Source organism: Pezoporus flaviventris, unplaced genomic scaffold (genome assembly GCF_033815535.1).
Source record: "Pezoporus flaviventris isolate CSIRO_AGI_PZ_B2104156 unplaced genomic scaffold, CSIRO_AGI_Pfla_v1 ptg000037l, whole genome shotgun sequence".
Taxonomy (NCBI): domain Eukaryota; kingdom Metazoa; phylum Chordata; class Aves; order Psittaciformes; family Psittacidae; genus Pezoporus; species Pezoporus flaviventris.
The window spans coordinates 2843411-2870045 of NW_026892585.1; the positions used below are offsets into that span (position 1 = coordinate 2843411).

Here is a 26635-nt window from a genome sequence, read left to right on the forward strand (position 1 = left end):
TGATGTGCACAAAATACACATATGTATGTACTTGTACACTTACAGAAAGGAAGGAATTTTGATACCAAAAATTTCCAAATTATAGAATTTTAGAAAACATTACATTTGTAACCTATTATCTTGGACCATCCCAATATAAATTAGGTTGCTGAAAACCAAAGGATGTAATTTCACCTTCAGGTAGCAACTAAAGAATGTAAATGAAAGAGGAGAATCATTCTTGAACAGTTTTCCTTCTTTTACCATAAAGTTACAACATGATCAAAGTGGGACTGACTGATCTCAGTTTACATCCTGGAATGTAATGGTCCTTACTGGTGGAGGTAAAACCTGCCATCTGTGAATTCCGTTTCCATTAGCATTTACTAAATTGCAAAGCATAAAACTTGAACACTTATGTAGCATCCTGAGGTCTACTTATAGGCCTGTTAATATCTATTCATTAATACATCTCCCTGGTCTTTTCTGTATTCACACCCATTTGCTTTTTAGGCTACCTGCAGTCTTCTGGTTTAGGTTTGTAACCACTGAGTTCAACAGTGTATTGTTCCATGCCTATGGAGGGTAACCCATGTCATGATCTCACAGGATCAATCAGTGCATGGGAGCAAATCCCAGTATAGCACGTGCTTATTGTTGGGTGACCCAGGACAAAGCAGGATCCTCATTCTGAAGAAATGAACAAAGCAGGTTGTTGGAAGGTAAATCTTGTGATAACTTCTGGTTGTCTGCAGCTGTTTATTCCTCATAATGCCTCAAATCTACTACATTATATGAACAACTATCTTCGGTAGTATGTGTGAAAAGTAATTCCCAGCAATTCTGTCTTTGGGAAAGGTTTCCTTGGTCATTCAAAGCTAATGTAGTAACTTGCTTGCAGCCCAGGACTACTTACAAAGAGTTTACATTTTCAGCTTTTTTGGAATCTCATTATACTCCATAAACTATTTGTTTTTTTGTTTTTCATGATGGTCTTCTAAGGAGATGGTTTATATATAAAGTTCAATACAGTCACGTAGAATTGAATGACCTTTTTCAGGCTCTACTGCTGTGATCCTGTTTTTGGCTCCTGTCCTGAAGTAATCACCACAAGCACTGTGAGAAAAGATGCTTGTCTGAATGCCCAAAACCAGTTTCTATTAATACAGTACAGCAAATCTTAAACTTTATGTGTTAATGCTGTTGAAATCTCAGGAACTAAAGTAGAAGTGAAACTGTGGGGTTTAGAACAATAAAAATTGTCTTTGAATGGTGTCAAAATGCAACAGCTATTACTAGTACATGGGACTTCAAGTAGTATTGGTAAAAACTAAGGTCCTAAGGAAGGACCTTTGATGGAAATGTAGAATGTCAGCTACAGCACGTGTTACATTCAACATCGAATTAAGAAGGCATACTAGGTGCTTAAAGCAGGCACAGTTATTAAAAAGGAAGAGATCTGCAATAAACTTTGTAGTCAGATGATGATAACTCATTTGCACCTCATGAAAGAAAGATCAGCCTTTGTGGATGAGGTATCCTTATTCATCTTGTGGTTCACTGCGTTGACTTTTAGTCGAATGTCAAGAGATTAATTAGATTTCAAATGTCTTTGTGTGTCGTATTGTTAAACTCTGTTAAATATTGCATAGCCACAAAAGTGGCACTCGTGAGACCAACATCCAACTTTAACCTTTCTCATAGAAAAAAAAAAGGCAAAAAACCTGTGTCAGTCTGTAACATACACATATCTTTAACTTGATGATTGATAAATGGCGATGAATCCTGAGCTCCCTAGTTAGATCCCAAAGGTTTCTATCTTCTACCTTTCACTTCCTTACAGATAATTGGATTTCGGCTTCAGTCTTCAAAAGACATTTGATTGTGCTGCCCACAGCACAGTGTTTAAGGACAGCTTCTGGTTTCCTAGCCAGCTCTCTCTCCTGCTAAATCATCAGCGTTCCTGAAAGTAGGCAGAGCTAACTTGGCAACTCAGATCTTCTTCATGCTGCACCAACCTATGCACTAGTCTGGACTCCCATACCACATGGAGAAGGTGTCACTGTGACACTGCATGAGACTTGGGTTTTAGGCATTCAAGTGAGTTGTTGGAGTAGCTGGCTTCAGAGTTCCAGGGTTTTCTTCCAAGATACGAGAAACTAGCTCACTCTGACAGTGATCAAGAGGACCATGGATTAGTCATACAGGAGAAGTCTACTTGCAAGGGAAAGGCAGTAGTTATAAAATCCTATAAAATTAATGAACTAATGCACACTTAAAACCAAAACCACAGACTAGTTTGTGAAGAAATCAGACGCACATTCAGGCCAGTTCTGAAGCCATTTGGTTATTCTTTAGTAGTCCCTCTTTATACCTAGGAGGAGTTTTCTGCAAAACTCATATAGGATACAATATAGGAATATTTATTCATTCAGTGATGGAAGGTAGAAAATGTATTGTTTCAGGGCAATACTTTAGACCTGCTTATTGTACATCACTCCAAGAAAATGTAAAGCTTAGTTCATATGCAGCGTACTGTGATTCTGAATAGAAAGTTTGGCAGAGAGGGTAAGTTAGGGAAATCAATATGAGTAAGAACCAAACACCAATTTTTTCTGCATTTAATCAACATTTAGAAACAAAAATATCTCACAGTAAAATAAATGTGAGAAATTATTTCGAAATACAAAAAATGAATGCAGACAGGCTTGTATCGTCCTCTCTGAGCAGGTGCAGTTCTTGCTCCTGTATCATTTGGATGTGGTAGGGAAAGTCCCTTGCTTAGGAAGTGTGCACCTTACAGCCTCTGCCATGAGGGATGGAAGCCTTTTGTAGCTCTGTGCCAGAAGTGTAGTAGTCAGCTCAGCTCTTGAGCACAGAGATGTCTCTATAAACATCTAAAGATAGTATAGTACTTGTGTGTCACTGTTCATTGGAGTTACAGCTTATATAGGAAGCGGTGGTTGAGCCTGAGGAAGTCTCTTCTGTGATGTTCTGAACTTCAGAATGTTTTTTAACAGTATTAAGACAAGTTTTTCTGACCCAAAATGCCGGTTGTTCAGGTGGAAGTGTATAACATCACATGCGTAAGCTTAAGCTTAGAAGCCTGGTATGATAAAAGATAAGTGGGAATCATGTCAAAATAGCATGGCAGTAGTGAAGTCTTTGAGGAAAAAATAACCTGGTGTGTCATCCTGTGATGTTCATCAATACAGCCACCTGAAAAGGGTGGAAATAGAAACAGTAATTGCTGTGAGAAACAGTTGAGCCATTGAAGTAGAACCAAGCCTGTTGTTGAGAGCCGTATCTGTAAGGCACAAAATGTCACAGCATGCTTGCTAAGTCTTCAAAGGATAAAATAAGTTAATAAAGGCTCAACGGGTTGTTACGTCTTGTCTCACCAGCGCTGCACTATAACAGAGGACGGGTCTTTTCTGTGCCTGGGGTGTAAGCTTCCTACTAGGATCATCTTGCAGCATAGCTGCCTGTTTAAACCAGCTATGGTACCTCATTTTAACACCTAATGGATGGAAGAGAAAGAAGTGATAACAAAAAATTGTTGAAAATCTTTTCATTCCATAATATTCCAGTCTCAGGGGCCCTATGCAGAAATCTGATGACATAACTGATCAGTTTAGTTTAACAGTGGGAGGTTAGTTCAATAAATATAGCAATTTCAAAACTCAGACTATTTTTATGTTTCTAATGTGTCTACCGTAATGGACGTTTTTTATGCTTATCCAATTCCTAGACAAAACTAAGACTGCAGGTTTTGGCTGAATGACTGCTCCAATAACATTTAGAAGCAGAAAACTCATTTGAAAAATGAAATTGGTATGTTAAAATGGAAGGAATTGATTTTCCATCTGAGGATGTGGGTATCTGAAAGTTTCCTAATGACAGGATTTGATAAAGGAGACAGTCTTCAAAGCCTTATGCTCCTTTTCATCCACTTAGCCCAAACCTGATTTTATTTTCCTCCCCTCTAGAGATGGTCATCTTTGCATTCATGTAGGTGCTGCTTTTTCTGCAGTCTAATAAGGCATTATCATTAGACATCATGCTGGTACTCCCATCAAGCTTAACTCAATCGCATATATTAGCACTAGTTCATTTGATCAGCTTGAGAGAAAATACGTAAGTAGGTAAAAGCGTAGCTATTGTATTAGCTACAGGTTAACTAATGATGACACAAACTATTTAAGTTATTACAGATAATAAATGAAAATCTAATTATGATGTCCATGTGTAGCTTGTCAGCTATAATTAGTAAGCTGAAAGATGGTATTAGGTGATGAAATTTAAAGTGTAACTATATATTTGAAAAGAGACTCAGTTTGAACGCTGTTACTATTCCATAGGTTGTAGGGCTGTCATATGCTTTCTGCTCTAGCTGTTAGAAGAGTCTCAGTATGAACACAGTGTATCACTGCCAATTTCAGGTAAGTGTAAAGTTGCAAAGATACAAAGTACTAGACGCAAAATCAAACCACATCAATCATTACTGTTATCATAGGGATAATAGTCTTCTTCAGGTATACTTACATGATCCTACTGAAAGAAATCCATTTTCTCAATTGCTAAAAACCAGCACCAGTTTTGGCAGGACCAGATCTGTATAGTGGACAGATAAATGAAATCTGAGGTTTTTCACTGGTTTAAAGAATGGTTTGATGGTTTGGTTTTGTTTTAGATGTTTTCAGTAGCTGTCACAGCTCTCAGACAGCCAGATAGTCTCCTCTTCTAAGTTACTTTTAGGAAAGTTGTGGACTGAACAGACGTGTTAATGTCAAAATAATCTATTCAAACCATTTGCTCGCTGGTCTGTGTTATTTAAGACTGTTTCCTGTGATGTTCTTGTTTTTCTACCTAAATACTTTTTATTTTTCAGATTTTGCCTAAAATACAACATTTATATATAGTCTTTTTAGTTTGATGCTTTCTTTTGCTATTTATGATCTAATTTTATAGTATTGTTTAGCACTGTTGTATTTTTATGTGCATTTTGTACTCAACACTATAAATTATCATAGAATGGTTTGGGTTGGAGGAGACCTTCAAAGCTCATCCAGTCCAAACCCCTGCAATGAGCAGGGACATCTTCAACCAGACCAGGTTGCCCAGAACCACATCCAGCCTGGCCTGGGATGTCTCCAGGGATGGTTCATCCACTGCCTCTCTGGGCAATCTGTGCCAGTGTTTTATCACCCTCATTGTAAAGAATGGCTTCTCAGTCACCTGAAAGCGCTGCCTGGAGAGGCAGTATATGTGGAGTTTTAGGTGGCAAAGCAAGTGTGGATATCTAGGCTGGTGGTAGTATTCCGAAGCTCACCATGTGTAGCTGATGCCCAGCAAAAGCTTTCTGTCATGGCACCTTAGGTGTAGGAGCAGGGGTTTGCATTTTGGAATGTGGTTTCTGGGACGCCTGAGAGTGCTGCCCTGAGTGCAGTACGCAGATGGAGTTTTAAGTGGCTAAGCAAGGGTGGATTGCCATGGTGGTGACATTGTTCCAGAGCTCACCACAGGTGATGGAGGTGATGCCCAGCACCAGCTTTCTGTCCTGGGAGCTTTGGTGTGGGAGCAGGGATGGAGCAGCCACAGCTTCTCTGGGCAGCCTATGCCAGTGCCTCAGCACCCTCACAGGGAAGAGCTTCTGCCTTGTATCCAACCTGAACTTCCCCTGTTTCAGTTTGAACCCATCACCCCTTGTCCTATTGCTACAGTCCCTGATGAAGAGTCCCTCTCTGGCTTCCAAAGATGACGAAGATCCAGACTTAGCTTTTTGTAGCCTGCTTCCGAAAACCATCTCACTTAAAGCATAACCTTCATTAAGCCTGGTCAGTTCTCTCTTTCTATAAGTTTCGATGAGCACAGGCAAAGGACAAGCCTGGTTCAGAGCAGAGCCAAAATTTTTAGCAGCTCTCAGCTAGCTACAGATAGAAACTGCATGTTAGTTCCATCTGGAAAAGTGTGCGCTCCTGTATTGACACTCACAGGGCATCCCTAAGGCTGTTTGACATATTAGCTTTCTCTCTAAACTAGAAAGTGTTTCTTCACAGAAACAGAGGAAAGCCCTATCAAATATGCCCTGATGCCACCACTATGTGGGTTGGACAGAGACTTGGGCATCATGGTCTAGTGTAAGGCATCCCTGCCCACAGCAGGGGGTTGGAACTGGATGATCTTAAGGTCTTTTCTAACCCAAACCAGTCTGGGATTCTATGATTGCCTCCTCAGTTGAGATAACATGGGGGAGGAATAAAGGAATGTGATCATTTCATTGCAAGCTCTGCCTTTCCCCCCACCTGCATTGTTTATCTTGTCAAACAAAAAGATTGGACTTAATTTCATTGCTTTAACTTGCTTTCTGGCACCAGTGATCTGGGCATAAACAGGCTGGAAGTGCTCAAGGCACATAAGTGTCACATGAAGCACACCCTGGCCCAGGGTAATGGAGGCTCCCTATGTTGGAGCAAGTTGGAGAAGTTACTGGGACCTTATAGTACATCAGTGCCTGATAAACACCTTTGCCCAACAGGGCAGGCACAGTAGAGTAGAAAGAAAATGTACTGTCGTGGTTTAACCCTGGCTGGCAGCTATGCTCAGCACATCCGCTTGCTTAATGCCCCCAACCCTGGTGGGGTGGGGGGAGAATTGGAAGGGTTAAAGTGAGGAGCAGAAAAGGTCTTGATGCTGTGTAAGCACTACTCAGCAGTAACTAAAACATCAGTTTGCTGTCAAAACTTGTTTGCAACACAAGCCTAAAACATAGCCACATACAAGCTACTGTGAAGAAATTTAAGCCCAAACCAGTGCTTGCATAGTAGGTTTCCTTTGCTGTTCCTTTGCATACATTCACAGTACACCCATTCAATGAAAAAATCCTGTCTAAGTCCCTCTTTCCTGTTCTGTGGTGGGCATCTCTTTCACGGTAATTTATCAGTCATCTTAACCTCTTTTTCACCTCTGAACCAATCAGTTGCCCTTGAGCAAAGCGGAATCCAGATTCTCAGTTAAACATCAGATCTGCAGCAGGATCCAGCTCAGCTTGTTGTTTTGAAGGATGGTACAGTTCACTGTTTTTGTTTCAGAACTACATGGCTTGGGCCAAGATAGCCTTGTAGAACAAACCACTTGATGTGATCTCCTTCCAATGCTTATGCAGAAACTTCCCCAAGAGTCTGAGCCAGTCTGTTACTGTATACACAGGCTCCTCTACTCCCAGCAGCTGCCACCTGCACAAGAAAGGTACAGGCTGTCCGCAGCCCAGTGTCAGTAGACCCATGCTCCTATTAGGTAGGTCCTATTGAGATAGGGAAGACAAGGTATGGAATACAGCATTCAAACATGTGTAGGCTTGCAGTTCTTTCAGAGCCAGGAGTGCCTCTTGATTAAATAAACTGTGCTGTACCAGCTGACTTAGCTCAGTGTGGTCTTTCCAAGATAAGATAGTTGGGATCAGGTGGATGTGCTGACAGCAAATGAAGGCTCTGTTGGTCTAGGCTGTACTAATGATGAGCATTAGGTAAGGCACTTTATCTATAGTCTGAGGTGACAGCATGATCACAGTGTGATGGGTTCCAGCTCAAAGATCCCAGTGGCAAGGCTGAAAATCATGGGTAGGTCAAAGTAGAACAAGCATTCATGCAAACAAAGTAAGACATATGCCTGAGCCACTTAATCAGAAGGATAATAACATCTGAGGTGAAAAGTCTGTGTTAGATTTTAGAGATTTAATCAAATATGTCATTATTGGTATGGCCAGATGATAGCAAATTAGAGAGTCTGATGGTCAAAGTTATCCTAACAGTTATTTGGGAAACACTTGACCTCGTAAAATAGATTTAAGGCTACGGAATATAATCTGGTCATAGCTGCAAAACCAGATTTACTGTCATGTAATATCCTGACCTCTATGTAAGGTCTTTGATCATGTAAGTGTAAATACATCAAGACCACCTTAGACAGTTGCAATTACTAGTTGTCAGCTTTCATTTCTCTTGTAAACTTAGTTGATGAATAACACAGGATGTTACAGGAAACTGCGGCATGGATTCAGTTTTGTTGTAATAACCGCAAGCACAATTCTCTTAGTTGATACTCCAGCATTTGCTTTTGATCTTTGGTCTAGTTGTAAATAGACCGAGAGGAATAGGAATAAAGGTATTTAATACCTTTTCTTACAGAGCATGAATTTCCAGTAGGGAAATGTATAGATTTGTTACTCTTATTCTTTGCTGAATATATATGGGAAACAGTTGACAACTGTGTTTTATTTCTGCAATTTAAAACTGAAAACTTCAGAGAGGTTCATGGGTCCTTATCACTCTCAGTGCAGGGACTCTTGAAGGCCTGGCTAGAGTAATTAATAATTCAAAGCTATTGAATGCTGTCAATTTGTGACAACAGTTAGGGCCGTATCTGCATTCTGAGGCTGCTCATATCTGGTCTGTACAGGTTTTGTCAGAAAGGCAGTTCTCAGAGTTTGTGGTCTCTCAAGGATTTTGGTAGAAGGGAAAGTTGATGCCAAAGCAGAAGAACGTTAAGACTTTTGAAGTAGATAAACAGGGTTTAATCTTGTGTGACAGGAAGTCTATTATTAAAATAGCTATCTCTTTAGAAGAATTTCTAGTTCTAAATTAAGCTCAGGAGATAAATTTCCCCTGTATTTTATCACATGGTAATTGTTGCACGCTTGGTCTTTCCGAGCAGTAAGTCAAAAGTCTTTATTGAATCTTTACAAGGCTCTGCAATGCAAAGAAGTCCTAACCTAACAAAATAACCCCAGATTTTAGTCTAGTGAAGAACTTTTCATCTAGTTTTTGCCATTGATCTGAGGAATTGATGCAGCCTCTGTTTTTCTAAAAAGCATACAATTCACAACATGCACGCAGAAGTTCTTGCATGTAGTTGTGAAGCAACAACTGCTAGCATCTCAGGCTTGTATTAAAGGAGGTTTTAAAGACTGTTGCATGGCAAAGAGTAAGGTGCCCTGTTAAATATTGTTGGTCCTCATGCAGTTCATTAACACCTGCTGTTTGGAAAATCTCCTACGCATCATCTAACTTCAGTGTGACAAAACCAAGGCATTTTATTTTAGTTGACACCTTGTAAAGGATGAAATAGGGTGTATCAGGATCTGAGTGGAAGTGTAGCATGCCATGGAATTACTATGCTTTGCAGAGTGGAATACAAGCTCTAATGTGTCTTAGACATACGGAGTAAAATATCTAACTGAAAAGCTGCTGTAGGGTTTGCCTTATAACTCCTTATAATAGCCAGTCCAGGCAACGTGATTTTATCTTACTACAGTCTTGGTTTATTTAATTAACTTTTCTGTGGCGGAAGGTTGCGCTTGCAAGTACGACGCAACTGACATATTGCAGGACTGTATCAACAAAACTGCTTAAATCCATATGAAAAGAATGCAAATTAGGTGTTTAATATATGCACAACTGGGGACAGACATATTGGAAATGTAAACTCCATGCAGTCACTGTGTTACCCCTACCTCCATCCCTCCCCAGGTCTTCCAGCTAGAAGGGCCGTTTGAGTACGTAGATCTGCTTCAAGAGCACCACATTGTCACTTAGCTCTTGGGGTGACAGCACTTGAGTTTATGTGCATCCAAAGGCCTTGTGCTAGCCTATTTGTGATGTACATAATATTTGCATTAGGGACAGGACTGGCAGCAAATCTTATGACTTTGTTGGGCACTAAAATTCATGTCTGAAGAGCAGAAGTTTTATTTGAATAAATAAGAGAAAAAGTCTTTGTTTCATGTCCAGTCTCACAAGCTGCCTGATAAGGGCATTTAAACTTTGTGTGCACATCTTCAGTGGATCCTACCTGTGTGTATGGTTTTCACTCATCCTTTTTAGTAAATGTCTAATTGTCCTCAGCTACTTACAAAACTAAGGAGCAGACGGTATTTTGGGAGACTGTGGTGCCAGCAGCATGATATCCAGACAAATCAAACCTGACTGCTGACATGAGACACTGTTAATGTCTTCACAACACTGTGAATAGATCCCCTGAACATCATTAGAGTCCATAGGTATGCTGTATTTGCTCATATAAATCAGTGGTGGTCTAATTTCCTATCCTAGTATAGTCTTCCCTCAATAATAATATAGTGCTGGCACGAATAGTTCCTAAAACAGAAACAGTAACAAATAATGAACAAAAATAACAACAAAAGCAGCAAGCCTCTTTTAAAAATGTCATTACCCTAAAGATACCATTTGCTTTATGTTGCCTATTTTCAGTCATTCAAAACGGGAACCCTTGAGTGGTAGGGCTGTGATGCAAGGAATGCAAGTGAAATCCCAGGTTTAAATAGGTAAATAAGATTTTATGAGGAATCTTGATGACATGATGGATTATCTTAAGTGCTCAGGTACTTAGGATGAATTCCTGTGTGAGAGGATCTATCAGACTACAGTCCTGCGTTTCTTCTTCAGCATTATTTTTGAGTTTTATCATTAACATCTAAAAAGATTATGAAATATGTTTTCTGGTTAGTCTGTTGCTATCGTTTCTAGTTCCCAGTATGTTGTTACTCTGAGTAGTTTTGTTTAAAAACAGGCAAAAAGCCCAACCACGTCCACTCTGTAAGTAAAAGAAGGAGGAAGAGTCTAGAGACTGCATATATGGTAACATCCCTGGGCAGTTGTGCAGATGTGATGCGAATAGGGAAGAATGTCTCCAGACAGCACCAGACAGAAAGGAACAAAGAGAAACCTTTGTGCCAGGCCGAGGGATTTGTTGCTGGTGGCATTGTTCGAGGAAGTACATCTGCTCTAACGTTTTCTTCAGCTGGAAGCAGAAAGCTTTGTTGAATGCTCTAATTGCTGGTAGGTATGAAAGGATTGCCTAGAAGATCGCTTCCTAGGCTCTCCTTTGATGTTTCGTATGATTTGGAAGCGAAGATGTCTTTTCCTTTATCCATCTTGCTAATAGGTGAGAATCAAATATCTCCCCTCAGCCTTTATTCCAGAAGGTACCATGGCACATTCTGTCTGATTAGATGTAGCACGGGCCAAAAGACTCCTTTTATCTTTAGAGAAGATTTGTGAAACACAAGCATAGTCATCCCAGTGTGCATTCATAGAGTGATATTAGCAACGTGTTCAGTTCCTTCTAGAGCTCTCGGCAGGAGAAACACTCTGCTGTAAACACCAGGGTTATCAGATGCTATAAAACTGGGGTAGGAATTTTGGATGCAGTCTTTTTACATATTATGAATCTTGGACAGCAGTTAGGATTTTTTTGTTCAATTCCAGTTATGTTAATTTATAAACATAATTCTAATGCAAAATCCAAGTTTCGGCTTATTTTTCTGCAAAATTTAAATAGCACTGCACTTGATATTTTGAAGATCCTCCTTTTACAAGTAAATATAAGGCATTAGTATGCTAAGAAGTACTGCAATAAATTTAAACTACATCTATGAACAATCTTCCTTGGTAAAATTTGCAAATTAATAGAGTAACAAAAAAACCCTGTAAGTTAAATAATAAGTTTTTACTTACTTCTCATAGTAAGAAATGCCTATCTGAAAGAAGTCATGATGGATTACTTTAATCCATGTAAACTGTTGCTCACACTTTTCTCTTGAGGAATTGGACTATTTCCAACGTCCTTGGAAGTACCAGAATACTTCCAAATGTGTAACATTTCTCAGGGTACAGTCTGCCTTGATTTAATTTTAGCTCTCCTCCGTGATACAGGATTCGGACTCAGATGCACCACTTCCAAAGTTCAGGAGAGCATGGGGTGTGCCTTTTGAATCTGAGCTTATTTTACTTTCTAATGAAGAATTACTACAATTTTTTACTTATTTACTTATTTTTATTTTACTTTCTCATGAGAGTTACTACATAAGAATGTTATGTCTGTTAAATTTTTGTGAATGCTCCATCCCTGGCAGTGTTCAAGGCCAGGTTGGACAGAGCCTTGGGTGAGATGGTTTAGTGTGAGGTGTCCCTGCCCATGGCAGGGGGGTTGGAACTGGATGATCTTAAGGTCCTTTCCAACCCTAACTATTCTATGATTCTATTCTGTGATTCTAAATATGACTCAGAAATATATTGTCTGAGGTTTTTGAAGCTAAATATTGTTTTAGGCTCTATTGGAAATTAAGAAGAACGTGGTTCTTGAATAGGTTGTGAAATATGGGAGAAAACCTTCTGAAACCCAGAGATCCATAGGCAATTTTTATGGTATGATTTCCACAGTTATGAATATAGTCTCCTTTTGTTTAGGATTGCATTGTCTTTTTTCAGACTCTTTTGGGATTCAATCTTTGGAATGCTGAGGCATGTCAGTCTTGGTCTTTATAGCTCTTAATTTTTATAGATTTTAGGTTTTATAGTCGTTACAGTTTTGAGTAAACCGGTTACAGTGCCAGTGGCCACGGCCGTTAAACTCCCATTGAATTTTATCTTGGTCAAACTAAATTACACCAGCTTCCCAACTTTCTCTTCTGAGGACAAAGAACGTGTATTTTGTCTTGTGGTGTAAGCAAGGAGTGTATTTACATGTCTGCAATTGTGGCCTCCAATTTTCCTTGTGTTGTGACACGATGCAGTAATTTAAAGAGCATGTCTAGAACTTTATTTATTTGGCCAAGAGGTCAGTCTGTTTTATCTGTGGAACCAAGTGTTTATCAGGTTTCTGTGTGAATCCTGCAGCGTGTTAGGGAACGTTTTGCACCAGCGTTTCATTTTAGATGTCATTGTTCCGAAGTTTTGATGTGTTGTTTTCCAAAGGTCTTTAAAGTTCAGGAAAAGTTTTGGTTTTCCCCAAACTTCCCAAATTTAACATGCATAGCTTTGTACATATAACCCTGTCTGAGCACGTCTGTACCTAAAATCTAAGTCTGATGGTTTAGTTAACAAAATAAATGTGAATATTCTGCTGTGGTTCAGAGGCAGGGTTTGCTAATACACATAGCCCAAGGATGTAAATACTTGAAGAGAACAAAATCTAGGTGATGATATTATTCATATCTCAATGGGTGGGCCGAAGATCGAGTGTTCTGTTCACCAAACAGCAAAACCAAGGCAGTTGTGAGGCTCAGGCTGGGGCAGTCAAAGCAATAAACAAGTAATCCTCTTCAAAGTTAAAAGGGAAAGGACTGCAGATCATAGGCATGGATCCTGTTGTTTTGTTCACTTCTGTCATTCCCTACTTAGTGCTCTAAACACAGAGAGGACTACTGATTAGAAATTCTTGATGATGACCCATACAATGCCTTTATTTGAAGGTGGCCTTCTCAGCGTTCATCTGCAAGTCACTGTCTTGAGGACTGTGTGTAAGCCATCTAGAAATAACAGGGTGACTCATTCAGTCTGATGTGGCTGTGGGTTTTGTGCTCATCTAGAGGGAGAAACAGTGTACTTGGACATATCCCTGCAGGCAGTTTAGGAGACATTGCTTTGATAGGGGCCAGCTCTTACTGGATTGTTTTCTTGGGTTTATTCTAACTTAGTCTGGTGAAAAAAGGTGTAGAATAAGCACAAGTTCTGTATCAGGTAGACATAGAATTATGGCTGGGTTTTTGCTTCTTGGTGGGTATTGGTGACATCACTTCAATGTGTCTCTGCATGCCAGCTCGTTTTTGTATGGAGTGCTCAGAACTGCAGCAGAAATTGTGCTTTAGAAAAGAAGGAAATGAAATGTGTGAGATTAGACTGATGTAATTTGGAGAGTTTAGTTTATGCAGACAAAACTCCAGGAAATTCAAAGCTTGGCCTGAGCTGTAGTCTATCAATCAAACCGTGGTGAAAGAATAATGCTAGTAATCATAAAAACGCAAAAGATGCGAGATATAAGAAGAGCACAAGTCTTTATGATCCTGACCCATAACTGTATTCTAAATTAATGTTTTTGTTTCATTTCCTGGGGAAAGTATTAAGCTTGATGAATAGGGGAGGAAAATATTTCATGGTACTTTAGTTAACTGATGGGGCATCTTTCAAAGGCAAAACAGTTCAACACCGCACAGATTTGACTCCTCACTAAAGCTGAAGGGTGTGATTGAAGATTGTCTCATTTTAATCTTGTACTGATGTTTGTAAAAACATATACAATTACTTTTTAAAGGAGAGCTGATAAAAGCACTTTTACTTCAGTGAAATCAGTGAAATACTTCAGTCATCTTAGAGCCATGGGGGACTAGAAGCTAATATACTAATATACCACAATGTTACTGCCTGTGTGCACCCAAATCACATTATGGCTAATTACCAGTTTAAAATAAGATAATTTACAAACATAGTTATGTCCTTGGTGGGGAACAAAATATGTTTTATTCCTTATGAATCTCTGAAGAAAAAGATGTAAGATCAAACATAATGAACTCAGTCATTTTGTATTTGAGAGTAAGAAACACTCTGAATTTAATCTGCATTGCCTTGAAATGGATTATGTTTTTTCTGGTACGTCAGATGATTTGTGGGTTAAGCAAGCTACAGGAGTTGATGGTATTATATTCCAAAGGATCTTTAAAAAAAAGCTTCAAAACAAGAAGGTATTTTCAGGAAACTTGTGATTACCATCAGTCAAACAAATCTTAATAACATTTTAGGTGTAGTATTCGGTGTTCCTTGTATAATGTTCTTCTGAATATATTTTATGTTCAGCATAAGATTGTAAAGCATATGGTAGAGGTTGTAATTGGCACACCAGTTAAGACACAAAATCTTGGGCTCAGAGCTTGATGTGTCATTTTATACAGCCTGGAGAAGTTGCTTCATTCTTGTGACCAGGAGTGTTGTGAAGGAGAGTTGTGTGCCAGCGTGCTATGGAAAAGTTTAGGACTCATAGAACGTCTTTTATTTAGTGAATATTATGTAATTTTCCATGCAGTTAGCAAATTTGATTGTATCAGTTTAACTCTATGAGCTGCTCCAAACCGAATAGGAGAGAAGGTGATTAGAATAATGGATAAAAAGAGGAAGTTTAATAAATATTCATAATGTATGTGACTTTTTCTTTATTCTAGTCTCTGATTTTTAACTAGGCTACCTTCCACATTGTTCTTTTCCTGAGAGCCTGTTTCTCTTTTTTGTCTCACTTTCTGTGTAGGACTGGTTCATCATATCTGTAGTCTCCTAACAGAAACTGTGGCTCTCTACTTGGAGGCAGATGATAAAAGCAGCACCAAGACAGTGAATGCACCACTTCTGTCCTTGCTTGACATTTTGCACTGCATGCTGATGTATACAGCCAACATTGTGCGCCAGACTTTACAGGTATGGAATTCATTTCCTGAGGTCACCACCACCTTAAACAATTTCTGTAGAATCCCAGACTGGTTTGGGTGGGAAAGGACCTTAAAATCATCCAGTTCCAACCCCCTGCCCTGGGCAGGGACACCTCACACTAGACTGTGTCACCCAAGGCTCTGTCCAGCCTGGCCTTTTTAGATAACTTCCTGTTATCCTAATAATGGAATTCCCACTATTCTGATTTCATTGAATTTTTAGTGTGGTGGAAGGAGAAAAGCATGTATTTTTCAACTTCATGTCACTGTTTCATGTAGTTACCTGGCTAGAATATCTGTATTAGCCTCATTGTGTACTGGAAACACAGATCCTAGCTGACTGTTTTGTTTCTGTAATTCAACATTTGCTTGATGATAGTTCAAAGCATTTTTCTTCCATTCATTTTAAAAGATTACTCCATAAATCTTATTATAAATCACACATGATACTGTACTTGAAGAGCATCTGAAACCCTTGCCTATGCACTGACAAAAGTATTTCATCTCATGCTGCTCAATTTCTCTTCCAAGTTTTTGTTTGAACCGCTGCAAATTATGGCATTGATAGGACTTCCTCTTCCAATGAAGACCTCCTCCTCCTTAGAAATGAAGCACAAAAAGATACTATTCAAAGAAATTGTACGTAACTCTCTCAAGAACAAAACAAGAAAAAGCTTTTATCTTTTTTTAGACATGATGTTAAGCTAGCAATATTTGCTTTGGTTTTAAAATACCTGCCAAATTTTGAAGTTAGTCAAGTGGAAGCAGTTTCTCTATTTAGGCTGCAAACAACACCACATACTCTTCGTGCCAGTTTTTTGATGTTCTTGGGATTAACCACTGAAGAATAGAGAAGCCTTTTAGGTCCAATATATCTGAAGGACAGAGATTCAAAAGATTGTACCCAAGTTGTACATTCAGGACACGGCTTCTTCAATCTGACATAGCCCTTCTCCAAGGGTTGGTTATTTTTTGGGGGGGGTTTATAAGAAGATTTAATGTATGAAGTGGGTATAGAAAATTGAGCCCTTGCTTTATTTCCTACACAGATTTATGTAATCAGTGATGTTATAGTCCTGAGAGATGGGGTTTCCTTAATTTTTTTTGGAAGAGATTTAATTTAGATCTGATGGTATGATACCGTGTCTTTTCTGAGTCCTCTGTTAGCAGGTTCTGTAATGGGTTTCTTATCTAAGAATCACTTTATAAATCAAATTCTGTAGGCTAACTGCTGATTGTCATGTTGTTGGCATCACTCCATGTAATCACAGAGGGCTAAATTCTATACTTAGTTTCCATGCAACAGTGGTGAAGAAACATATGAGGAAAGAGGATCTTGCCCATGGATTAGTAATAGTAGTGAATTTGATTATTTTTATTTAGATACAAAGCTAAATCTGTACATTCAAAGCCAAATTCTGTTCTGGCTTTGCCTGAATACATCAGTTGATTGATGTGCTAGACTCCAGCTCCACTTTTGTCCAGCTCTAGCCAAAGTGATCTGCTTTGCTCCGGAAAGCCAACGGGAACAAGAGGCTGGAAAACTGAGTTTTAAAGCACAGCTCTCTCCTGTGCCCCTATAAAACTAGTTTTACAGTGAGTTTACTTGCCTTGGCATACTTGTCTTGACAATACTTGTCAAAGGGCCCCTGTGGGTTCTACAGCTACATCATTACACATGCCTTACTGAAAGATGGCCATTAGTTGGTGACTATTTACAATGCATCTACATAACATTTCACTGTCCATGGGCCACTAAATGCATCACTGTAGTGATAACAAATATTCTTGGACTGTTTTTATAGGGATCTTCTGAATAAGATACCTTCTAAAACTGAACTTGAAAAAGAGAATCAAATTTTCTCCTATTATCAATTTTTGAGGCTTTAGCTGACTTCTACAGATGGTACTATCTCCACTTAAATGCTTTTTATTTAGGCTTTTTATATGTAAAGTGATTAACTTATCCAGCTGCATAGGCAAAACATGGCACCACTGTTCCTTTGCATTTCAATACTTTATGATGAATGGTGCTGACAGCTGTATCCAGCTTCATTCAAGAGTTTGCTTTCTGTGGTCACTAAATATATAGAAGTTAAAGAAAGTAGTCACAGAATAATAGAATCAACTGGGTTGGAAAAGACCATTAAGATCATGAAGTCCAACAGTTACCTGTTTTCTCATCCAAGCACTAACCAGAAAAGCTGTTGTAAATTTTGCTGAAGTGAAGGTGACTTATTTCCCTTTCTTGATTAATATAGACACTTCATTTTGTTTTACCCTCTCTATTCTGTGTCCTCCTGCCTTTCTTATACTTCAGCATTCCAGGTCATCTGTATATCCCTCATTGAGACTCACCACAATGTGTCATATTACCTGGAGAAACAGCTTTCCAGATCTGTTTTATTTCTAAATTCTTTCCAGAAGAAAGGCATTATCCTTTCAACTCATCAGTATCAATAGTGGAGCCTCAGCAGTAGTGTCTCCTGTCCAGGGGACTTGCTTCTGTGTTTGCTTAATAAATGAAAGTCCATACTTGGATGGTGGTTTTAGGATTGAGCTTCAAATGAAACACAATATGAAATGATTTTTAAATGTGTTCTTTAGATAAAATGTGTCCATTTTCCTCTAGCAGCTCAACTGTACAGGGTCATGGTCCAAAGCTGGTGCAGCATAATTAAGTTAAAGGGAAAATCTTTCAAGCAGACCTTTCTGGTGTCCTGGAGCTGGGGTGGGTCATAAATAGCACTGCCTAGGATTGCAGTGTGTTTTGATGAGGGGAGATGACAGTGGCCAGCATTACAAGTAGTAACAGATCTTATCACAGATTTGGGTCACTTGAAGGTTTTCTTCTTCCTATTTCAAAAATAACTTTAATTGTTATAATATATGATGAACATTTCAGGATACACAGAGTGAGTCAGAAGGGCAAAATTGGACATTGTTGCTGAGAATCCTGACTTTTCAGTCACCTTGATTTTCTTGATTGAACTTAAAATTCCTCTTGATAAAGGAAAAAAACCCAATCAAACTTCAGTTTTAAAATAGGCATGGTCTGTTGAAGGGAGTACAAATGCATAAAACATTTATGGCTTTAGAGATATCTTTTGCATATGCGGTTTATAGCATCTTGCTGAAGAAGTGTCATGGAGGTCAGTATATTCAGCCTATGCAGGATGGGCATAACAGCATGACTCCCTTTTGCTTTGGGCTTGTTACAGACACAGGGGGCATTAACTGCTCCTTGGGAGCCTAGGAGTACTTAACTAGAAAAGAGTTTATAAGCCTGCTTCAAACTTCTGTTCAGAGTTTGGCCACCTAATGGACCTAATTTGTTCCTTGTAACGCAACAGTCACCAAGGTTGCTTTTTATTCTTTTCTCACCTTATTAAGGCACAGAAATCTGGCACAGGAGGGGACACACAGGCTGCTGAAGAGCTTCTGCTTATCAATAAACCCCTGACGGACCTAATTAGCCTGCTTATTCAACTGGTGAGGATTTGCTTGTTTGTGAGCCTTTGGAATGTTGCTGAAGTTGGAATTACTCAACCGAATTCAACATCCTTGAACTGTGTCTGCTAAGTTTTCATTGCTTGTAAGCTCCCACCTAGACTCTAACAATTTTTAAGTCAGAGGTCACAGTGACATCAGAGTAAGTCTGTCCCAAGCATAAATGTGGAATGAGGTGCAGGATGCAGATTTTCAGTTTGGATACATATGTATAGTCAGATTTTAGTCCTTTAGAATGGACTAGTGATCGCTGCGTAGGGAAAGCAAGGACTTATACCATTAGAAAAGTCAGGGAACTTAAACTTGATTGCAGTGAGTAATGCCTTTTAATATTATTTTGGGATTGAGCCTTTGGAGTTTTTCTCAAGGGTTTAGTTTTATTTTAACATGATCCTGGGGGATTTACAAGTAGGAATGGCCCCTGGTGGTCTGTGAACATCTTTGAAGTCTGTTTAAAGTCAGACTTTTCCAGGGTTTACCAGATTTCACAGCATTGCCTTGAAATCTCCACAGAGTGCTGTACTGGGGCCCTGATGCATCCCATCAGCTCAATCTCCATCATACTGTGCCAGAGATTTGTATTAGCTCTGTGTGTAATAGCTTGTAGTAGAGGAATCCTTGAGCTGGACAGGGGTTTTGGAGGCTGTCTCAGCCCTTTATGCAACATAAAGCCAGTAAAATGGTATGTGAGAACTTCCCTGTGGAATATCACACTATCCTTACCAGGTTATGTTGGTTAGAGGCATTTCAGATTCACTGTGTTCTCTTCCAGACTCAATTTTTTTGTTGTTTTTCATTTAAATATAGGTTTTCAGACGTATTATGATATAAATACTGTGCCCTTTTTACTATCTTTAGCTCTGTCTGTCATGTTCTATTTTGGGGAAGAATGTGAATCCTTTTTTATTAATTTTTGGCATTATGCATGTTGCTAAGTTCTCCTTTGATGGATTTGTTTTAACCAGCTATTGACAAAGGCTTTTTGGAAATGTTCACTGAATGACCTAAAACAAAGTGACTGAATTTTCACTATATAATATATCATCTTTATAAATTCTTTTATTTTCTGTTAATTTTTTAATCATTATATATGATAAATAGCAAGACATGAAGTGATGCAAATGTTCTTTTAAAGTGAAACTAGCCATAAATTTAAATTCCATTAAGTCTCAACAGAAAATTAGAGGCCAAGATTTACTCAGCCTAAACCACCTGGAAGTCTTTTATAAGTTTTTAATTAAAGGATAGGATAATTGTATAGTTAGCATGTACTGATTAGGTCCTCACTTGCCCTTCTATTTGAGAAGCATGACTGCAAATTGCCACTAGGTTTTGCTTTGTTCTACATTTCTGCTGTGTTTAAAATGCTTATTTAAAATCTGCTAAGTTTAAGAGGAAAAACCATTGATGGTGCTGCTTGGGGGGGGGGGGGGGGGGGGTGGTTTTGAATGGTTTTTTGATTTATTTTTTTTTTTGCTAAGGATTTTGTAAAATTAAGGGATTTCCTCTTGTAATACATGTTCTTTATGTGTGCTTGATTATTAGGTAAGTGAAAGTTATTTCAGCTAGGTTTGTTAAGTTTTATATCCTTTACCCATTGCTATATTAAACATTTCCTGTTAAGGCTGGAAGAGTTTGAACAATTGAATAATAATTTTGACATTTAGGATTCACTTGTTTAAAATGTTTTATGCTCTAATCTCTTCAAATAGGACTAGCTTCTTTGTGAAGCCTAGTGGGTCTCGCAAGATGTATATACTCCCTACCCCTGAAAAAGACTCAGGTCTACCCAGGCTTATGTTCTCTGTAGCTGCTAGCAGTAGTTGGCTGTATTCATTGAGCTGTGTGGTTGCGTAGCACTTTATTAATGTTTTTGAGGCATTTAGTTCTTTGTGAACTTTATTTTCTGGAGGTACTCGAAGCCTTAAATTCTGAACCAACCATCACTTTAAGGTACTGAGTTAAAATCCTTTTCTCTGGTTTGCTATTTCTACCTACCTTACCGTATTTATAGTTTCTTACGTCACTTAGAATAACTGCTTTCCCTCGTCAATTTGTATATCCATCAAGTAGATGATTGCTCCATGCCCCGTTACTTGTCCATTAATGTTCTCAAGTTTTGTATATCTCTCTTAAAAATCCCTCAAAAATCACTATGCGTAAAACTTGAATATGTCAAAACCATAGAATCAGTTTTTCCCCTCTGTAACCGTGATTTAGTCTATCGTTAAGACCTAGCAAAGTAAGCCTAGGAAACCTAGATTGCATGTAAATGCAACTTCAGGGTATTTCAGAATGCAAAAGAAGAAATAATTAAAAGTTCTGTCCTGCAGAAAACACTGCAAATACGGAGAACTCAATATGTAACCCCGTGATCAGTCTCCCTGAAATGATGATCAATAAGAGGAAAATAAATTGAGCATTTAGGCTTTTGCTTGGCAGCTTTGCGTTTTAAAGTTAATTACACTTGGCTTTTTGTGTGTAACTTTGCTCAGCTTGGAAATAAATCTGAATGGGTTATTATACCGGAACTTGCAGCAATTACAGAAGATACCAAATACCTTCTTTTTGATGTACTGTTACCCTGAAAGAAAAAAAAATAGTAATATTTGCTTAGTTTTTAAATCACTTCAGTGTGGATTTTCAGAAACTTTCAGAAACTTCACAGTTACCTATAAAAAGGAGTTTTATTTCTCTATGGATCCTAGATTTAGATCCTATGTGTAGATCTTCCAGTCTTTTCTGAGCCTACAGGGCTGCTGGGAGAGAACTTTTCCTGTCTTCTGGTGGCAGGCTTCTTCATTGTGGTAGTATTAATAATAGCTACAGTTCCATCCTATGCTCTGTATATTACTGTTGAAAGGCCGGTTAATCATGTGCAGACATGAAGAGGGCAAATACGGAGCCTCATTGCACATGGATGCATGAGATAATCTCTTCTAGGTCCTTTCTGTCTCTGCGTTGCACTGGTTCTAAGGCTGTGCCCTGACTCTGGTTTCAGAGCGTGTGAAGGCGTTTGTCAGTGACTAATGAAAATGACTGCAGAAGAATGATAACACTGTAGACTTCAATTTCACATTTCTTAGGAATGGAAACAGTTCTGTGGCCAGAGTGGAAAGGCATCTATTTATTTCCTGTATTGCATTATGTATGGCTGTTCTTGTATTTGAAATGTTATGCGTGAATTTTATGTGAAGAATTCTACAGAGCTACCTTAAAAAAACAAAAATCAAACAACCCCAACCAACCAACCAAAACCACCCCAAAAGGCACCGAAGGAAATAACAGGATACTGTCACAGCATTTCAGAATGGGGACTTAGTTTCTCAGCAATTAAACTCAATTATAATGAACTGGAAATACATTGTTTTTCAAAATATATTCCATAATTTCCCAATTTTGCCCTAATCTATAATATTTTTTTTTATTTTAAACTGTGCATACGTATTCCTAATGATAGCATAGTAAAGTGAGCAGATTTAATAATGATGTTTTGCTTTTACATTTTGTTTAATGTTCGCAAAATCATTTTCCTTGTAGTTCCCAGTGGTGCTTCCTTTACAGCACATTCTGTAATCACACTACTGATCTAATGAACATCTACCTCTTCTCGTAATAAACTCTCTGTGTGGATAACCTCATTAATGCACTGAATAGTGTCCCCTCTGGGTAATCCAGCCAGTTTCATTGTGGCTTTAAAATTAGATGCTGTAACAACTCCAGCGCTGTGAAAACTGCCCCTTCAGCTCAAATGATCACACATTTCTTGCAGTGGTTTGCAATTCATGAACACACTGCAACTCTGGTCAAAATGAAGGCATTTTTGACAACAAGACTACAGAAATACCGATGTCTAGTAACAAGAAACTCCCTGCTTTTCAGCACGTTAACCTTAAAATGCACAGAGCAGGGTCTGTGTAGAAAAGAAGAGAGAATTTGTTATGAGCCTGTTGACAGGGAGTTATAACATGGCTGTAAAAGTTAAGGAATCCACAGTCTCCATTGCACAAAAGCCTTGTCATGAGGCATTAGTTTAAACTGTTGAAATGTAAAATAAATCTACAGTTCTGAGGTAGAGCATGGCAAAAATGCTGCCTTTAGCTGTTCAGCAATTTATTTTGAGGGACTGGATGTTCTTCAAGCTATACACTAGCTCCGAATATTAACAGCTGCAAGGAGAAAGAGTACTAACGTTTCTACTTTGCTGAAGGGCTGAATCCATAATCCTCTTTAAGACTGATAAAGCAAAAAGGTATCAAAGGCCACAAGACTTCTTTTTTCATGTAATTATGAAATATTAAGGGGCAGTATTTTCTTAAACACTTAGAGCTCTAGTTTTTCATGGGTTTCTCTTCCTCTGAAAGAACAAAAACTTAAGTAGCTGCTGTTACGTTCTGCTATAAACGCATTTCTAAGACTTAAAATATACTTCTTTATATCAAATGGAGTTATTATGATTAGAAAATGATCAGAACACTGTTCCAGCTGATTAAGAGGTGAACTGTCTGTCTGTATTCATTGTCTTAGCTACATGATTCTAGCTTCACTGTTCTTATTAGACAGGAGATACTATTTCTCGAAAGTTGAGTTTTTATTCCTTGGTTTTCTGTATTTACAGGTATTCCGTTTTCAGTCATTGCTTTTTTGCACACCAATAATTTTCTTCAGATCCCCTGCTCTTTATAACCCGTAGGAACATTTACTGCCAGTCAGTGTTAAAATTCAGGCTGCCAACTTACAGCTTTTGACATCTAAATCACTACTTGTCAGTAGTGAAACAGCAAAATGGGGAGAGTTATAGAGAAAAGTGCTGATGTGGGCATATTTAAATAGGGACATTGCTCTTCCACCTTAATTATTGATGGGTTAGGCCGTAGACCAATGATTCTCATCCTGTCCAGACTAAATATGGTCTTTCCTATTCCCAACCTCTTTTCCTCTTCATCCAGGACCTGTGCTGTTATTGTTTTACCCTGCAGTTTTCCAGGATGACAGCAACTTGTTCCCCTAACTCTAGATAGCACTGAAGCTCAAAGGGACTCTGGTGAAGCAGAGGAGCAGAAGAGCCTGAAGTACAACAGGGGATGAAGGCCCTTGAATTGAATAGGATGATGTCCTGACTAGCAAGTCCTGTGAACCCTGGAATGATACTGGTGGCTAGGTTTGGAGAATGGTCACTGAAAGCTTGACATCCTGTGAAGAGTGAGCCTATCTGATGCCATGACATATTGGATGGAGAATTTTAGGGTCTTCCTTTCTTTTGCTGGGGGGCAAAGAACAGCAGCAACAGTAGTGAAAGGTCAGGCTTGCCAGGAGGAGATAAGAAAGCCCAAGCCCAACCCCTCATCATCTAGGGCAAAATGTTCTGCTATCAGGCTAACAGGGGATTCCTGCTGAAGACAGCCTACCTTGGGCATAATGCTGACAGGCTGGAATTGCTCATTTGAAAATCATGTACCCTCCTGGTGTTAGGAAGAGCTGCCAAAGGCATGGTACGTTACGTATTTCTTCACAGAAGGTTGTTGTAGGGGCAGTCCTCGACAGAGACCTTTCTCCTCTTCAGATACTTAATGAATAGCTAGGAAAGAAGACGTTGGGAACAGTCTCACTTCTGGGTATGGCTGTCGTGATTACTGATTGCACATAGGATTTTGTGCTTATGGAGCCGAGGGAACCAGCCTCCATTGCCATGCCAGGGCAAGGACAGATCTATCCAAATGTTCTCTGGTTTTTATGTTCTATTTTTGATTAGACACAAACAACATCTGAAAAGTCCTCCTTGGACTGTGATTTTTTCTTCAGAGAGAGGTTGACATACCTGTCTATGCTGAGCTAGTAGCAAACTGTAAGCTGGAGTGCTGCTGTTACAAGGGATGAGAGATATGTTAAAGTAGTTTACTTTCCTTTATCTAATAGCAGTTTTTGAGTGAAGGAAATACAAGTCAGCTTAAAGCCACCAGTGGATTTTCTTTTTTTACTTGATAAGGATTGAATATATAAATAGATCTGTAAAGCTTGTTCCTATTTGTAGCTTTTCCTCCTTTTAAGCCTTTCTATTTATGTCGATGATGTTGTTAGATAATTCTGATGTCAAATATCAACTATCAAATAGGTGGCCTTTAGATTGGAATGAAGAAAAAACATACAGCAAAACTGGGGAAGAAATAGCTGCTATGGTCCTGTCACTTGCATAGCATTAGGTCAAATAGGATGTGATATGTCTTGGGGCTATGTATGCAGAGCTTACATCTCAGTTCAGGCTGGTTTAAACAGTCAGCTCTGGGAAGCTAATGGAAAACAGGATTCTATTTGCATGCAGATCTGTGGGGAATTGCTGCTTGAATATTTGAGGACTGTATGTCTGATACATGCTTAGAGAGCTTTAAAGTAACTGTACGGGTTTTCCTTAAAATGAAGAAAACTTGGGAAGTTTGTACTGCAGGTTAAATAAGTAACATTATTGCAATGGTTGTGCATATTTTATAAGGGGTTGGGCAGACTGCAGAAATGGTTTCCTTTTATTGTCAGTAGGGATAGTCAGTTAACTGTAATCTAGCTGCTTTGTTCATAAACAGCACTTCTGGAATACAAAACCTGAATAGGAGCCATGAGGAGCTTTTACACTTCTGTACCTTATCAGTTACGATGGCCACTGCTGTATTTTGTTCAGTTCATAGGTTGTAAGGTGAGAAAAAGCAGTTGTAATCAGTCTAGGATCATATATGACACAAGACCCAGGGGTTTCTGAAATCAAATCCACATTTTAGTAAAAGGGTTTGTTATTTTTTTGTGGTATATACATTGGCTGTGATGGAGAATCTGTCCGAGTTCTAAGGAAGTTGTGTCGGCACTTAAGCACTCTGATTAAAGAAAGAATAAAAGAAATCAAAGTATTATCTTCCTTCTACTCTTTATCTAAAGCAATTGAGCTATCATCTCATACCAGTCCTTTTTCAGGTAAAGGACTGAGCCTATCCTCAGCCTGCTTTTTCTTACATATAACTGAGAGAGTATGATCAAATGCCCTCTAACCCTCCCTTTGATAAGCTATAGACACTGAATTCCTTCAGTTCTTTACTGTTGTTTTCCAGTCTGTCATCCTCTCGCCTGTTTGCAAGAAACCTCTGTGATTTCTTTTACTAGCTTTTGTGAACTGTGCTAAAACTAGGTGTTGCGTTCTTGTTGTCATTCCAACAGTGCCAAATACAGGCATAATAGAGTATCTCTACTTGTTATTTCCTGATTGTACTTTCAAGAAGGGTATAAAGCATTTTGATAGCAGTGTCATACTATCAGAAGCTCATTTAAAGGTGATTATTAGCCATGCCCTCAAATCTTTTCCACAACTTTGCTTCTTAGGAAAGAGTTTTTCCATCCCATTGCAAGAGCCTGCTCCTGTGTCTGCTCTTCAAAGGATGCAGAAAAGCTGGAATTCAAGAAAGTATTTAAAACCTGCAAAGTATACCTCCTAATGTGACTATTTAAAATCCATTAAATAGCCAGAGAGCCTGTACTCTACCTCAACCAGAAGCCATAGACTTGGTTTAGAAATAATTAAATGAAGTTTCATGGTGTGCATTATGTAGACGATGAGACATCATGGCTGTAATGCCTTCTGCTATTACCACTTCTATTTAAGGCAAAACTAAGAGTTGGGAGCAATGTTTTCAGTGCTTTTATGTCTCTTGAGTTAATTTTGATAGAATCATACTGGAGACATTGTTATAGTGCTGCTTAAGAACAGATATATTACAATTCCCTCACTTTATTAAGCTGAGTGTAATGGGATTTTGAGTCAGTCAACTAGAAATGATTCTTTCCTAGCACAATGCAAATGTCAGTACTCTCCCAAACCCCAGTGATACGCAGTTTTTC

The 26635-nt window shown here is 38.7% G+C and overlaps 1 protein-coding gene across 11 annotated transcripts in view; it reads left to right on the forward strand.

The window, feature by feature from the left end:
• The window catches only part of ULK4 (unc-51 like kinase 4), a 195509-nt gene that overhangs the window by 111345 nt on the left and 57529 nt on the right, over positions 1 to 26635 (forward strand). For 4 of the 11 annotated variants that reach the window (XM_061464467.1, XM_061464466.1, XM_061464464.1 and 1 more), the window contains 2 exons: positions 15073 to 15239; positions 18644 to 18742. The exons of 2 other annotated variants lie outside the window; for them this stretch is intronic. In XM_061464467.1, coding sequence (XP_061320451.1) covers positions 15073 to 15239; positions 18644 to 18742 — 266 coding nt within the window. Of the gene's footprint in view, positions 1 to 9506; positions 9627 to 15072; positions 15240 to 18643; positions 18743 to 26635 lie in introns of those variants that run through there. 5 more of the 11 variants (XR_009745315.1, XR_009745318.1, XR_009745316.1 and 2 more) reach the window with 4 other exon arrangements.